The sequence below is a fragment of the Athene noctua genome, chromosome 2 (assembly GCF_965140245.1).
Source record: "Athene noctua chromosome 2, bAthNoc1.hap1.1, whole genome shotgun sequence".
Lineage (NCBI taxonomy): Eukaryota > Metazoa > Chordata > Aves > Strigiformes > Strigidae > Athene > Athene noctua.
Window position 1 is genome coordinate 16,958,547 of NC_134038.1, and position 14,696 is coordinate 16,973,242.

Consider the following 14,696-nt stretch of genomic DNA (forward strand, 5'->3'; position numbering starts at 1 on the left):
TTATAATAAATTCCACAGGATTGGGTAAAATCACTGAGCTGTTTCTGGGAGATTAACTTTCTTGCCAGTATAGATTTCAGAGAACATTTGCTAGCACATCTCTGAATTTCCAGATGATTGTTAATCGGCTTTATCACTTTTATCAGAATAATATTTGAAGGGAGTTCAGTGGATCAACTTTTGCTGATGTCCCTCATTACTTTTTCTTCTCATTTAGTCAATTGATCAATCACTTTAGGCAGCTTTGTCTTGCTGGCTGTTTTAGCCTATGTATGGCTTTGTGGATATGCCTAAAACAGTAGACTTTGGTTCAGATCTAAAGATTTCACTTAAAGTAAAATTCAGGTGATGTAAGTTAACAACTATGATGCTGAAAACCATTGCTTTGCTGTTCTATGATTAATGACTAATGTATATGGAAAGGTCTGGAACAGGTAAGTTGCTGGCAAGTAGGCAGGATTCTTCTTTTCCATCCCCATTTTTTTTATGAGTAGTGATTGGGACAGCTTCCACAGAAATGTTGGAGAGTGTTGTCTTCTACATATCAGCTTATAGCTAAGGGGTAGGACATTGCCCAGTGAGGGAGAAGAAGCAGGCTTGGATCCCCTCTGACAGAGCAAGGAAAGGAGCTTACTTTTCCTGTTTCCTGAACAAGTGTTCAAGCCATTAGGCTATTGTATAAAAGGGAGCCTGACCCCATTTCCTGATATGTTTTAAAAGAAAACAGTGTCCCTCAAAGAAAGAACAGAAAAGTCTGCATTCAGGTGAGGGTTTCAGATGGCATGTCCCAAGGGAGAAGGGTATTCATGCAGCTGTGGATAAAGACGTACTGCAGTGCTCAGCAGTTCTTACAGTTGACTCCAGGCAGCATCACATTGTGTGTGCTACCTTTGAGGAGCTTCCTGCTCAGCGTGGCCCTGGTTCTGGAGCTGATTGTCACAGACCTACCTCCTCTTATGTTCAGCCATTAAAGAGATTCAGGCTCTTCTCCAAAAGTACTAAACAGTGATTTTATTTTTTCATCCAGCCCTCTCATTTGATTGTTTCATGGTTTTAGATACTAGACTGCCATTGAAGATAAGAAATTTCTGAAAAGCCATGGACTGATAAAAGCCATCCAAAATTTTCTTGATTGTGTTTCGGTGAGCCTGGGGAAAAAAGGAAAAGAAGAAAGTGTTACCTTACCTAACTATCTTACACACTAATGAAAGATTGGCGGCAAATTTTTTCTTTTATGATTCTAGACATCCAATATTATAAGAGATGCCCTATACCACTTGGCCTAATCCTTTGTCACATATGAATATGGGTATCAACTTTTCCAGGATTTTCACAGCAGGTGAGAGCACTTCTGAATGTCCAGCTACCAGGTTGCTCAGTGTCCTAGAAAGTGGCAGAAGTGTCCATGCACGCAGAGAGTGTAAAGCTCTTCCTTTTGTCTCCTTTATAAATCAGTGGTGAGCTCCATGTGCCTACACAAAGTTATGCATGATATGTGGTTTTTAGTGGTCTGGATTTCAGTATATCAAATCTGGCAACTTTTCTGTTCAGATATTAGAAGTGTGTGATTAGTATTAGGTCTGGTCAAACTATAGGATTCAGCTGAATGAGAACCATTGGTTTTATTAGTAGCTTCTGCTTTTTATCCTCCACTCTTATATTAGGAGTTTGTTTGAATATGAAGCTGTGAAGGTAAGACTAAAAAAACTATAGGGAGTCTCTAGGGCTACAGATGTAATCATCATACCTTCTCATGTTAAAGATTTTCCTCTACATTTTTGGTGGTTTTGGCAAAGGAACTCTTACAAATATGATAAAAATCTAGTCTGGAGGCATTTACTTCTGTATTAGTAACAAATCAAACCTTAAAGTTCAACTTTGTCATCAAGTGGCCTTCCTACAAGGTGACATGGATGCATAACTAGTTGACATGAGGAAATGAAAACATTTATGTAAATAACTTTCATTTTACTCACATGCTTAGACAAATGGATCTAAATTCTATATTGCTGACCTTATTGACTTTAGCTCAATTGTCCATAAACCAGGAATTAGGTCTGAATAAACTGATCAACTATTACTGCTGGATATGATGTATCCTGATCTCTTGGACTAGACTGTGGCATGCTAGATCTTGAAGGGCATGCTAGAACAGAATTTGCATGAAGGTGTGATGTCCCAGAAGGCCCATTTCTTCTGTCAGCCACATTGTGGACTCTCCCTGGGGACTTCCTTGCTTAAGCTGAAGGCTGTCAAGCTATCTTGGGTGTTGCGCTTGCGTGTGTGCATACCTGTTTGAGTCTTATTACTGGGTCATGATCAGGCTTAGAGACTGCCTTGCACACTGAGAGAGTCACACCTCATGAACACAGGAGCCAGTCATCTCTTTTAAACCATAGACATGAAAAAGAAATGGTGGCAGGTGGAGAAATGGGTGGTGGCAAAACATACATATATATACATTCATACGCATGTGTCTGTGTGTGTATACATATATATGCTGCTTTTCCTCATATATATATTTATCTTCATACACATATATATAAAAATATGTGGAAAAGCACCTGTGGTCATATAGGTATCAAAATTCTATAGTGACTGTAGCTCATAAGTAATGATTTATATTGCTATATGTAGTAGAACTTCCTTATTTCTGTGGAGACATTAACAAGTTTACTCTTCAGAATGGTATGCAGTGATTTATAGCATGTCAGCTGCTAAATAGTAAATGCCTGGGAACATTCACTTGCTCTGTGACAGATAAGCTATTTTAGCCTTCTTTCAGTGAGAAGTAGTCTACCCTCAGAGCATTCATATGGGCAGTTTCTGTGGAACAACTGATGTGATGCATATTCACAACCTTCAAGACAAAGTTGTTTATGTGTTAATATTCCTCATCTTTTTGTTGGGGATATCTGGTAGTGCTTGAAGAGAGGTTAATGAAGAAAGTTGGTGAGACTAATAATAGTCACAGATACATTTAAAGATACAAACTAGCCCACAGAAATGGTGAGAGCTCAAAAAATACAGTTGCTGGGGAGGAAGGAAAGCAGCTAGGTTTTCTTCTGGTGTAAATCAAGGCAAGTTTGCCTCGAAAGTCTGTGAAGCTGTGGGAGTTTACAGTAGCCAAGGCACTGTCTGGTAATTTTATCTATACAGAGAAAGAATAGAAGGGGTGGTGCTTCTTTTAGGTCCTAGATATTAGTCTACTAACTTTAGCTGGCAAATTAAAGTCTTGATTCTTGTGTTCCTTACTTTTGTTGGTTTTGCACATCTGGTCTCCTGACCTTAATTTAAGCCCTGTTACTCTTCTGTCACAGTCTTTGTTTTAAAAATACCTTTTAAATTCTAACGTCAAAAAACATACCATCTTCAATGGCAACAGAATAAATCTTGAGAAGAATACACTCATCTTGAATGGATGTGACCCAATAGTTTGCTTTCTTGTTTTGGTGAGTACAAATGGCCCAGAAAGCCAGGAGTTTGCCCTGAGTCTTTGTCTCGCTTGTGCAACATAGTTCTGTCTACCTATAAATTAATCATAGTATGGTAAATAGTTTTAAAAACATACTCTGAAGATTCTCCTAGTTTTACATGCAGACAGCGAGCAAGTGAGAGGGAGTGAGTTCTCCATAGTGGAGGTTAGAGAACTGGGTGGTGTTACACAAATTTGCATGAAAGCCAGGAATCTGTTCTGGCCTGCACGACATGAAGAACTTAATAAATGTGGGATGGTTAAAATGTTCTGGATGCTATATTGCACAAAGCAAATGAATAAACAAGAGCATTAGAAAATATTTTAGGATTAGAAGATTAAGAGTAATTGGCAAAGGCAGACTGGATGGCTCACGAGATTGGTAAGGGATCTGGAGCCTTACACCTCTTGATTAGCCAAAGATGTAACCTAGGTAATCAAAAAAAAAGATTTATTAATGTTTGATGTTCCAGTGCAGATGGTCAGTCTAGTTTATAATCAGTAGTTGCAGAAGAAGCCAGGGGTCAAAGACAGCTTTACCCTCTGCATGTAAGCCGTGCAAGTTGAATGTCTTACATGGATATAGGCCACTAGTTTTGTCTGGTAGAATTTTCTTCATGAAATTTAGGATTACAGGAACTGGCAGACTTTGTCTTCCTTGGTAATTTTTTTTGTTTTCTGTAAGCAGTATTTGTAAAGTGCTTTGGTGTAATAAAATTCAGGATTGAACTTTGAAAAGGAGGTGGGAAAATAAGAGTAGGGTAGCATTTGGATCAAGGGCAGATTAAATATGAAAGACACTTTTAAAAAAAACGAAAGTACCTTCCTCGCCCAAGTCCATCTATTCCATGAAATCATTGTTTTCAGTCTGACTAATTAAGCTAATATAGATGTATCTGTTGGAATCATATAGTGCAATTACACAGCTTTGTGGAAGTACTTGCCAACATGCTTTACAAAGTACATCTTGAAACACTGTCAATTATCATGTTATCTTTTCTCCTCTTTCTGGCTAATTTTGGAAATGTGCATTGTGTATGAGGAGATAGGTTACCTTAGTTGTATTAATGCATGTACTTCAATCCTTGTGGTAAATTCTTTCCCAGTCTTTTAGATGTTGATAATTTTTCCCATTAATGAATGAAATTAACAATTAAGAGTTTGAGTTTCAGGGAGTCTTACTGTGAAATATGTTTCAAATTTAATCCCAGACTGAGACATGGCCTTGAAGAACAATTTTTGAAGAATATCAGTGTAACCATCTCAAGCGCAGTAATGGAGAACCCATTCTAAGAGCTGTCTTTCTCTATACAGCATCATCATACCAACCATATTGCTATAATTGAGGTGCTGAAGGAGTAAGTGATAATCCCAAGGTCTCACAAGCAAGTGACTGTGAAGGAAACAACTAAATCAGGTTTCCAAAGTCCAAAAAGGTGCCTTGTATGTTAGGTTCACTTTAAAAGGAGAATTGTGAAGATTAATTTTCCTTTATGCTTATTGAGGGAATTGTTGAAGGGTGCTCTTACATCTCCAGTGGAAGCTGTACCTGTGCTTGTGACTGACACTCGTTATGTCAGCTGGTGCTTCAAACTCCACTGCTGTAATAGAATTGCAGAATGTTACTGCTTTTGTTTAGTTTCTGCTTTATGTTGGGGGATGAGTGTCTACTGTGTCAGGGCAAAGCAGGGGACTGGGTTTTGCTGGGATCAGAATGAAATAGGGAAATAAATATGAGAAGCTATCACTTCTGATACCATACAGAAATGTGGATATTGATTTCTAGGGTGTGTATATATTGTATATATATATATTTTTTTTCCCCTTTCTCCTTCTCCTTTATTTTTCCTTTTTCTGGGGCAGGTCAGAGACAGCAGGAAGTTAAGGACAATTATATACCTCATGAAGGAGTTTAATGCCTGTATGTAGAGGTACAATACATAACTGAAAATCTGAAAGTCAAGTCAAGACTTGAGCGGAGTGCATGAATCCAAACAGTTCTGCAAATGTGTAGGTTTCTTCCAGATTTCACTGGCTGAAAGCTGAAACAGCTTCCCTTTATACCATCACTTCAAGTGTTTCTCCCAACCTCTTTTCATGGAAGCCAGTTCCTTCAGTTCTCTTTACCTGATGACCTCCAGGGAGGCTTTGAGTAGGTTTTGTAACATGTGAAAAATGGCTGAGTGTAATAACATTAAGATGACCCTGTGTTACCTTTTACGTACATGCTGTCCTACTAGGACGCATTATTTTGAATTGTGTCAGGGTAGTCGTGGAAATACCAACCCAATAATTGGTAATCAGTTACTTTCCAGTGCTGAAAAGATTGTGTGTGTGTGTGTGTGTCCCCACTGCAAGAGGTTAACACAAAAAGCATGAGAATACTTAGTTCTGTTTTATCCTCTTGTGATGCAGAGAAGGGTATATTAGCATGGGACACAAATTTTCTATGTAGGCCACTAAGCAGGCTTAACACAAGTTACAGAAATTATGTGATTTACAGTCCATTGTATAAAATGCTACTACTACTCCTACTATGTTTTTCCAGTGTTCAGAAATAAAAGTAATTAGCAGTGAACAGCAGCTGAGATTATTGACACTCAGGGTTTCTAACTGGTGTCTGCAAAATACGTTTGTTATCTGTAGGCTCTGTGAACAGGCAGCTGAGAGTAATGGATGTATTTACTCATTAAAGCCACTTAAGGTAAAGTGTTTTGGCCAGTTTTCTGTGCATGCATAGAACAAACATAAGTATCTAATTAAATGAGCAAAACCAGATCACCTTGCAACTTACGTAATCGTGCAGCAAGCTGCTGTTATTTTCTGTTTACCATAATTCCATCAGTGCTTTCTTTAAGTTGTCTTTCAACACCATTGAGACTTTGAACATTGAAATAATGCAGTGAATGGAGACCTGAAGTGCCAGATACTGGGGAGCAGGCCCAAATCCTAGTGTTGTTAGTGGATCAGGCTCAGCGTGGCTTTGTCTCCAGTTCTTGCTTGCCATAAAATGAATAAAATGAGCTATCTTCTGCAGTACACAATATCTGTTAAAACATCCCTCTTCCAAAGAACCCCTTCAAAACCAAATTCATAACTTGATACCAGACCTTGGAGCCCCAGTTTAAGTGAAAATGTTATTACAGCTAAGACCTAGCTATTTGGCAGCCCAACTCACCATTGCCTAATGAGATATGTTTCCTTAACAAACAGAAAGCAATTCTCAGTTTATTTAAGAAGAGTTTTAACCAGCGCATGGAAATTGTGCTTTCTTTAAAAAAAAAAAAAAAAAAAAAAAAAATTGGGGGCTGAATAGCAGCAGCTCATTATATCATGTTTTAGCCACTCATTGACTCACTATGCATGTTCAATTCTGATGGGATACAGAGGATAGCATCTCATTCTCTGAGCTAAATGGCTAAAAGGCATTTATTTTATATGCATTTTAAAATGTTTACATTTCATGCTCTCTGTATGTCTGAGTCTCTCCGTATGGTGTGACACTGAATGAGCAGTGATCACATGTTTTCTTTGTGGCACAGCTGTTGAGGAGGAGAAGAAAAATAATTACACCATTTGCCTAACGCATTACAACCGAATCCTGCAGAAATGTAGTAATACACATACTGGTTGGGAGAATGGAAATCAGACCCTGTGTGGAAATTTTATATTCCCTGTAAGGCATCTCTTGGGTGTGAAAATTGAGAACGTGGCACAAGGAAGCTTCCACCCATGTTCTTGATGTAGTGGTGTAGACTGGATGATGGCAAAGGAGTAGATGTCTGTGGATTTTGGGTGTAAAGAGGAATTATCTTCTGGATGCTGTACACTGTTAACTATTCAGGAAAAGATGTAGAGCAATGGTGACATTTTTGTGAGGAGATTCTTACTTTGGCCTTCAAACCAGTTGTACAGGACCAGCAAATCTCTCCCTGATGTCACGGGCAGGTGTGGTGCACTCCTGGGAAGGGCAGGCCTGCCTGCTATGAGAACACAGGGTTTAATAACATAAGCCCTGGAAGCGTTGTTTCCCTCTTGCAGACCATTTTGCTCAGACATCATGAGAAAGCTAAGTAGACCTACCTTTTTTTTTAATTAGTGATGTAATGGACTTGGGTGTGGTAGGTTTCTTTGCCACATGCCATTTTTCTACTGTAGTTTTTCCATCCTTGTTTTACTAAATTGAGCTCTGTGCATGAGAGGAACAGAAGATTTCCTTGGAGAATGTCTGCACTGAGTAATCATTGAGAAAACGGCCTTTCATTTCAGACATCAGGCACTATGGCAATGTTAAAAGGCATCCTGGTGGATACTGGATACTTCTGTAGGAATGATCTTTATACCAATTGGTCATACTCTGACCCAGCAAACTGAATTTGTTATTTCAAATCTAATTTTTCTTTGCTTGTATTTAGAAAGCAGTTATCTAGGACTGTTAAGCATCAATATGATTAAAGCATGTAAGTGTATCGAAAGTAAAAGTCTGAGGGCCCATTCTTTTGGTATAGAGTCCCATCAAAGTCTCCTCTCAAAGGGTTCAGGGATATGGGAGCTGATTATTGGATCTTCTATCAATGACATGATTTAGTGTTTTAGTGAAAGAAGGAATAGTCCTGTCGGAGTACTCTGAGTTAAGATCATGGTGTATGTGTGCCTCAGTTTCCCCCAATAAATATATTTATCATTCATATGGAAAATATATTCAGCTATATGAAACATTTCAAAATCTTCAGTAACAAATGCTAAACATGTGAGAGTATATGTAGGATATCTTACTATGTTAGTACAAATGAAAATGGTCATGATGGTTAATGAAAGAGTCTTATGAATTAATTGCTCTTTATTTCTCTTTTTAAAATCTTATTTTCCTTCCTTGCTATTTAAATAAATATAAAGTGGAGCTAAAATGACCTTATTCTTTATTCACAGGTTACTTTAGGTGGAACCTTTATTGGAATTGGGCGGAAAACTCCAGATTGCCAAGGCAACACCAAGTACTTCCGCTGCAAATTCTGCAATTTCACCTACATGGGCAACTCCTCCACTGAACTAGAGCAACACTTCTTACAGACTCACCCAAACAAAATGAAAGCAGCCCTTCCCTCCTCTGATTCTGGTAAAACTTCAGAGAAAAACTCCAATAAATCCAGTCCTACTCTTCGACCATGTGATTCTGGAGACTTGGGGAAGTGGCAAGACAGAATCACTGTAAAAGCAGGAGATGATACACCAGTTGGATATTCGGTGCCCATCAAGCCAATAGATTCCTCTAGACAAAATGGTACCGATACAACCAGTTACTACTGGTGTAAATTTTGCAGTTTCAGCTGTGAATCGTCCAGCTCATTGAAACTATTAGAACATTACAGCAAACAGCATGGGGGAAGCCAGGCAGGAAGCCTTCACCCAGATCTGAATGATAAGCTTTCTAGGGGATCTGTCATTAACCAGAATGATCTAGCCAAAAATGCAGATGGGGAGTTAGTGACAAAGACAGAAAAGGGTGCGAGTGTGGCAAAAAAGAAAGACTTGACTAGCAAAGGAGCAGAGGACAGCATGGTGACAAGCTACAACTGTCAGTTCTGTGACTTTAGGTACTCAAAGAGCCATGGCCCAGATGTAATAGTGGTGGGCCCACTTCTCCGTCACTATCAGCAGCTACACAACATTCATAAATGTACCATTAAGCACTGTCAGTTCTGTCCCCGAGGCCTCTGCAGCCCCGAAAAGCACCTTGGAGAAATTACTTATCCATTTGCTTGCAGAAAAAGTAATTGTTCCCACTGTGCTCTCTTGCTTTTGCACCTGTCTCCAGGGGTGACAGGAAGCTCTAGAGTCAAACACCAGTGCCATCAGTGCTCATTCTCCACTCCCGACGTGGACGTTCTCCTGCTCCACTATGAGAATGCACATGAAGCCCAAGCATCTGATGTCAAACCAGAAACAAACGCCCTGCCAGGGGCAGAGGGGCCGCTGATGCTCAAGGAGAACAAAGAACACTCATGTACCAAATGTGACTTTACCACCCAGGTGGAAGAAGAGATTTCCCGACACTACAGGTACAGTGATGTTTCAAATGATTAATGATAGGAACCCAAACAAACAGCCCTCCCTTAGTTCCTTAATTAAATGTCACCATTCCCCAAACATTTGAGGAAACTGGAAATCAAACTATGAATGCGTATAGATACAGATCTTTACAGCCAGTATCCAATCCAACATCCACTTTGTTTTGGAAAATCACCAGCTAAGTTGGTGGATTTAATTACACATTTAAACCTGTGCAAAGAAGAGGGAGATTTGGATTTGTGTGCAGATGCTGAATTTCCAGCATATTTGAGGTTTGGTCAACTATTTTCCACCCAGAATCTTTTAGGTGCTATTTTAGTTTAGGCTTTTTACCAGAAAGCTGGCATCTTCATTCAGTAGGGGAGCACAAATGGCTTTACTTTCCAAGATAGACTGTGAATCCTTTCATGCTCCGTAACAGTGTTTCAATGTACTACCTTTTTGTAGTATTTTCCATTCCCAAGTCCAGCAACGCAATAATTAGTTTAAGAGCATTCCACTGCTGTTTTGGTGTTGGTTTCACACTGGGAGCAGACACTCTTTTGTCTGTTGATGTCATCCCCCAAGATCCTTTTGCAGATGCTTATTTTTGTGTTGCTGGTTTACAGTGTCATTCTATTTATTTTAAATGCTAATGTTCCTATTTGGAGGTGGACACAGCCAGTCTCCTGACTCAGTCTGACACAATGTCATAGTGGCAGCCAACTCCCTGCTAAACTTCTTGGGTCAGTTCCTGGGCTGTTGTAAACTGGCAGTCCAGTTTGCATCAGAGGAGGAGCTGGCTCTTAGGCTTTGTAAAGAGCAACAGTTGTGTGCTGCTGCAAAAGCAATGTTAAATATTAGAAAATCATGCTGAATATGTTAATAGTTAAGGCTAATGCGTCAACAACAACGGAAAACTCAGTATCTATCTCATCTAAAAGATCTTTGCATGGAAGCCAGCTAGAATGAAGACAAAAGAAGATGCATTTTCAAAGCTAAAGCTTTGTTAAAAGCTCAAGAAACTGTGCCATGTTTAATAGATTCCAAGACATCCAAAATTAACAAAGGCAGACTGGGGCATGATACTTTAATAGAGATTAAAGCTGGGGGCATCCAAATGTTGCCCAACAGAGGGCTGCATTGGCAGTGTATCAGGAGTCTATTTAAAAAAAAAAAAAAAAAAAAAAAAAAGAGCAGATTGCTCATCTTTAATTTGGAGCTAGGGCCCACGGAGTATTCAGGTCCCAGCATGCAGTGCCCCATTTTTGATCCAAGTGGGCCTGAGGGATGTTGTGCGGATTAATTAGTTAATGTTTGTAAACTGCTTTGAAGATGAAAAGTGGTATCTAAGTTCCAAGCATTATTATAGCAGCTTTGAGCCATGCTGTAGAACTCCATAGGCAGCACTTTGTCCGCCGCTGGGGCATGGCACAATCTTTTTTTAGTGGTTAAATAACTGGAAGATTGAAATGGCTCCTTGACTGAAAAAACCACTTCTATTTTGCTGCAGCTGGTAATTTTAAGTTTTAACAAGCACGCCTAGTTAAAATCCTCTTTCCCAAAGAAAGGAGAAACCATGACTTTCAAAATTAAGTGCTAAGTCTGCGACAAGGTAGAAGTAGCTTCTTCTTTAGAGGGCTCAGCACTCTGTGGCTCTGGAAGTTGTCACAGGGAACTTCACTTTGGCAAATTAAAAGATGCACTTAAGTCTCAAATCTCAACTTGTTTGTCTAAAATTAGTCTATTCTGTTTAAGACCCTTGAACAACGTATTTTTTTGTCTTCAGTCTACGACATTATTGAGTACTCTGAGGATGTTGTGTAATTAAAGCAAAGTACAACATCATTGTAACTGCCAACTTTTTTTTCCTTTTTCCTGCCATCCCCCCTTTTTAATTTGAGTTTTGTTTCTTTTCTCCATATACTGCTGCTGTTTTCCCCCACTGTGCATCTTATTTGAAATCACAGAAGTTACTTCAGTTTGTGGTAGGTGCTCTGGCAAATGGCAAACACCAGCAGGTTTTATGGCTGTTCTATGCCTAACCTAGTTTTCATGGTTTTCACTCTATCAAACTAAAACAAATGGAAAAAGAGACTTTTGGGGCATTATAGCTTCTATATTTATTATTATTATCAGGGCTTTTTTTTTTTAATAGAAGTTTTGTATGTACTGGATATGCATTGTCTTTCCCTTTTTGTATTTTATGAACAAAATGTACAGAATAGTTCAGATTTAAAAAAATAGAACTTCCATAAAATAGTAGTGTTTAGGGAGTTATGTGACATAGAGAAACATGCTGATGAGTCGTTGTCTCACATCCTAGCTGGTCTTCTCTGTGGCTTCATCAGAGTTTGTCTCAATAAAGCTGTTATGCCACATGTTATGTATTTCCGATGTATTTAAAATGCTGTACTTGCACATACATATAAACCCTATCCATTTATGTAATAAGGAGCTGAACGGATTCTAATTGTAAGCATAATACTGAGCATTAATGTGGTAGCAAAAAGTGTTCTGCTGTCACATATTTAAGTTTACCCTTGCTAATCAGTGAGTATCAAAGCTGGATTTAGACACTACCTACATATTTTGGTCCATGTATTTTTTGTCTGCGTTTTTCATAATTTTGGGTTTTGAGTCATATGCCTGAACAGCATGCTTAATTTATTGTCTTTTTTATTTTGTTTCCTTTTGGCTCTACATCTGTAATTTTAAATGTCTGCTAGCTAAAAAGTTTTCTGTGTCCCAATATTATTCCTTTGCAGCCATGTAATTGCAACAGTATTAGAATTTGCAGAGTGGTTCTTTCCAAGTTTTCTGTCTACAGAAACATATACTTAAACTTTAATGCTCATTCAGTATTTCTTGACATGATTATTTGAGAGCTGTTCAGTTAAATTTGAAGTTAATGAGTCACATTGCACTTGTTTACTTGTATTTAAACCTCACTAAAATGTGCTTACTCAAATAAATTCCCAGAAGGTTTATTTGCCTCCATTTTCTACTAATTCTGCTGCTACTCATTTTCCATTACCTCTGAGGAATCAGGTACTCTTCATGTTCATTGTGAAGCTTAATTTTTCCTCAAAACTGTCTGGTATTCTGATGAGTTAAAAGATGCCAACACTTGCAATTTAGATAAAAATCATACCGAGTATTTGGGGAAATTTTGCATGTCGGATCACTTAGTCTAGAGATTATTTATTTTCCTGCTTGCTCCAAAATAATTACTTTTTAATTTTTTTTTTTCTTCAAAATGAAAGAGGCTTCTTATGGAAGTGTGTGGGGTTTTTTATTTTGCTAAAAAATGTGGGACAACAATGCATTTTCTCGTTTTTGCAAAAATCAGAATTTTTCATGTAAATCCTTATTTGTCAAAAAAGTCATCGACAGAAAGCATTTGATCAGTGCTAGTAGTAATTAAAAGTGCTATGCTGAAAAATGCTCTAAACTTCTTTTAAATAAAAGATAGGGTAGTGATTTATTAAACAACTGCAAAATATAAATGAAAATAGACTCACATGAAATACAAGCTTTGACAATGGTGTAGAATAATTTTTCTAATAAATTATTCTGGAAATGTGGATGACAGCAGTTACATAGGGTTCTCTTTTGAAATTAATTTTGAGTTAATTTCAAATTAAATAATTCCTTACTTCTTACAGATAAATGGGGTAGAGGGATACTCAGGGCTCATGCCTCCCCAGTGCCAGGACTGCCCATCGGGGACCGGGGTGTCAGGGCTGCCCTCGCACACTGTCAGGCAGCAAAGGTCGGAGCAGGCTCTTAAGACCTGCATATTATGCAAATCCGGAGCCTTTGGGACACTCCCCAGAGAAGCCAACCAAGGGCAAAAGTGTAAACTGAGGCCCACCAGCTCATGGTTTTTCAGCAGAGCAGGAGCCTTCACGCATTGAACAATGGCAGCAGCTGCAAGGATCTTTTCCATCCTCCTGACACCTTAATTCACTGCTCTGAACTTGTTTGCTCTTGCCAGTGGCTTTTGCTCTCCTTTCACCTCTGCCTTGCTCTCCGCTCTGCCCGTTTTCCTCTCCTTTCTGACTCTGCTGAATTTTTTTGCTTGCTTTGCGCACTGAATATTTTCCACTCCCCACAAACCCGAGTGCAGCACGCATCCTAAAAGTAAACTTTCTTATAAGCCTGTTTCTTCATGAGAAATACTAGTAATTATTATATTCATAATGAAATTCAAAACATGCAAAAAAATGAAGTGATATGACAGCTGTACCTTCATCCAGAATATTTTCTATGCCCTAGAGCCTAGGAATGTCTTCAGGTAATTAAAAAAAAAATTACTTGTTTTGTAGAGGATGGTGTTTTGTAATACTTCAGACTAGTTAGGAGTATGTCAACAAGACTTAATTAAGAACTGACTAGTGTCAGGAGTAGCACAGCCTATTAGAAAGCTCAAGTAAAGAACATTAAATCCATCAAAAACTCCCCATCTATTCTCTCCAACTTCAAGATTTTGCAAGGCAAAATCCTTATATTTTATAGCACCCAATTCAAGTACATTTCAGTACATATAAATAATTACAGGATTTTAGTAAGTTGTCAGAATGTAACAGTACAGCAAAGGTTTGGCCTGAATTCTTTGACATTTAATCTTAGGATTGGGCCATAAATGTTTTAATGTCCATGAATAATCAGGTCTTTGATTTATTTTGTAGTGAAAATAATAATGCAAAGTGACATCAGTGGGTGGGATGACATTGCCATCCCAATGCCATATTGAAGATAATGCGAGTTTGTGGCTTGAACCTGCTGTTAGTTTGCTTGAGTGTATAAATCAGTTCTCATCTTCTCCACATCACAGTCTCACAGAAAAAAGGAAGGAATGCTTGCATGTCTCTCTATGAATCACTTATAAATATTTTAAATGAACAAACCTTTAATGTAATAAAGGTGATTGTAGCTGGGCCTCAGCCATGTAGTTATAACTGCATGTAATATACGACATTTATTTGTGGCCTCAGATGTGTGGTACCCCTCCTGTGGTGTGTACTGCTCCTGATCAAAAACATTTAGCCAGCGTGGAAGGGGGGGAAAAAAAAGACAAGTTCGGCAGAAAAAGATCAGCTGTTTGGAGGTGCGAGATCTGTAGATGAGAGCCAAGTTAGGAAAGGGGGTTAGCTATTGAAATAGCCAA

The 14,696-nt window shown here is 38.5% G+C and overlaps 1 protein-coding gene across 3 annotated transcripts in view; it reads left to right on the forward strand.

Moving 5' to 3' along the window:
• TRPS1 (transcriptional repressor GATA binding 1) overlaps positions 1 to 14,696 on the forward strand; it is a 218,133-nt gene that overhangs the window by 46,606 nt on the left and 156,831 nt on the right. For all 3 annotated transcript variants that reach the window (XM_074898510.1, XM_074898512.1, XM_074898511.1), the window contains one exon: positions 8,405 to 9,534. In XM_074898510.1, the coding sequence (XP_074754611.1) occupies positions 8,405 to 9,534 (1,130 nt within the window). The remainder of the gene's footprint in view (positions 1 to 8,404; positions 9,535 to 14,696) is intronic.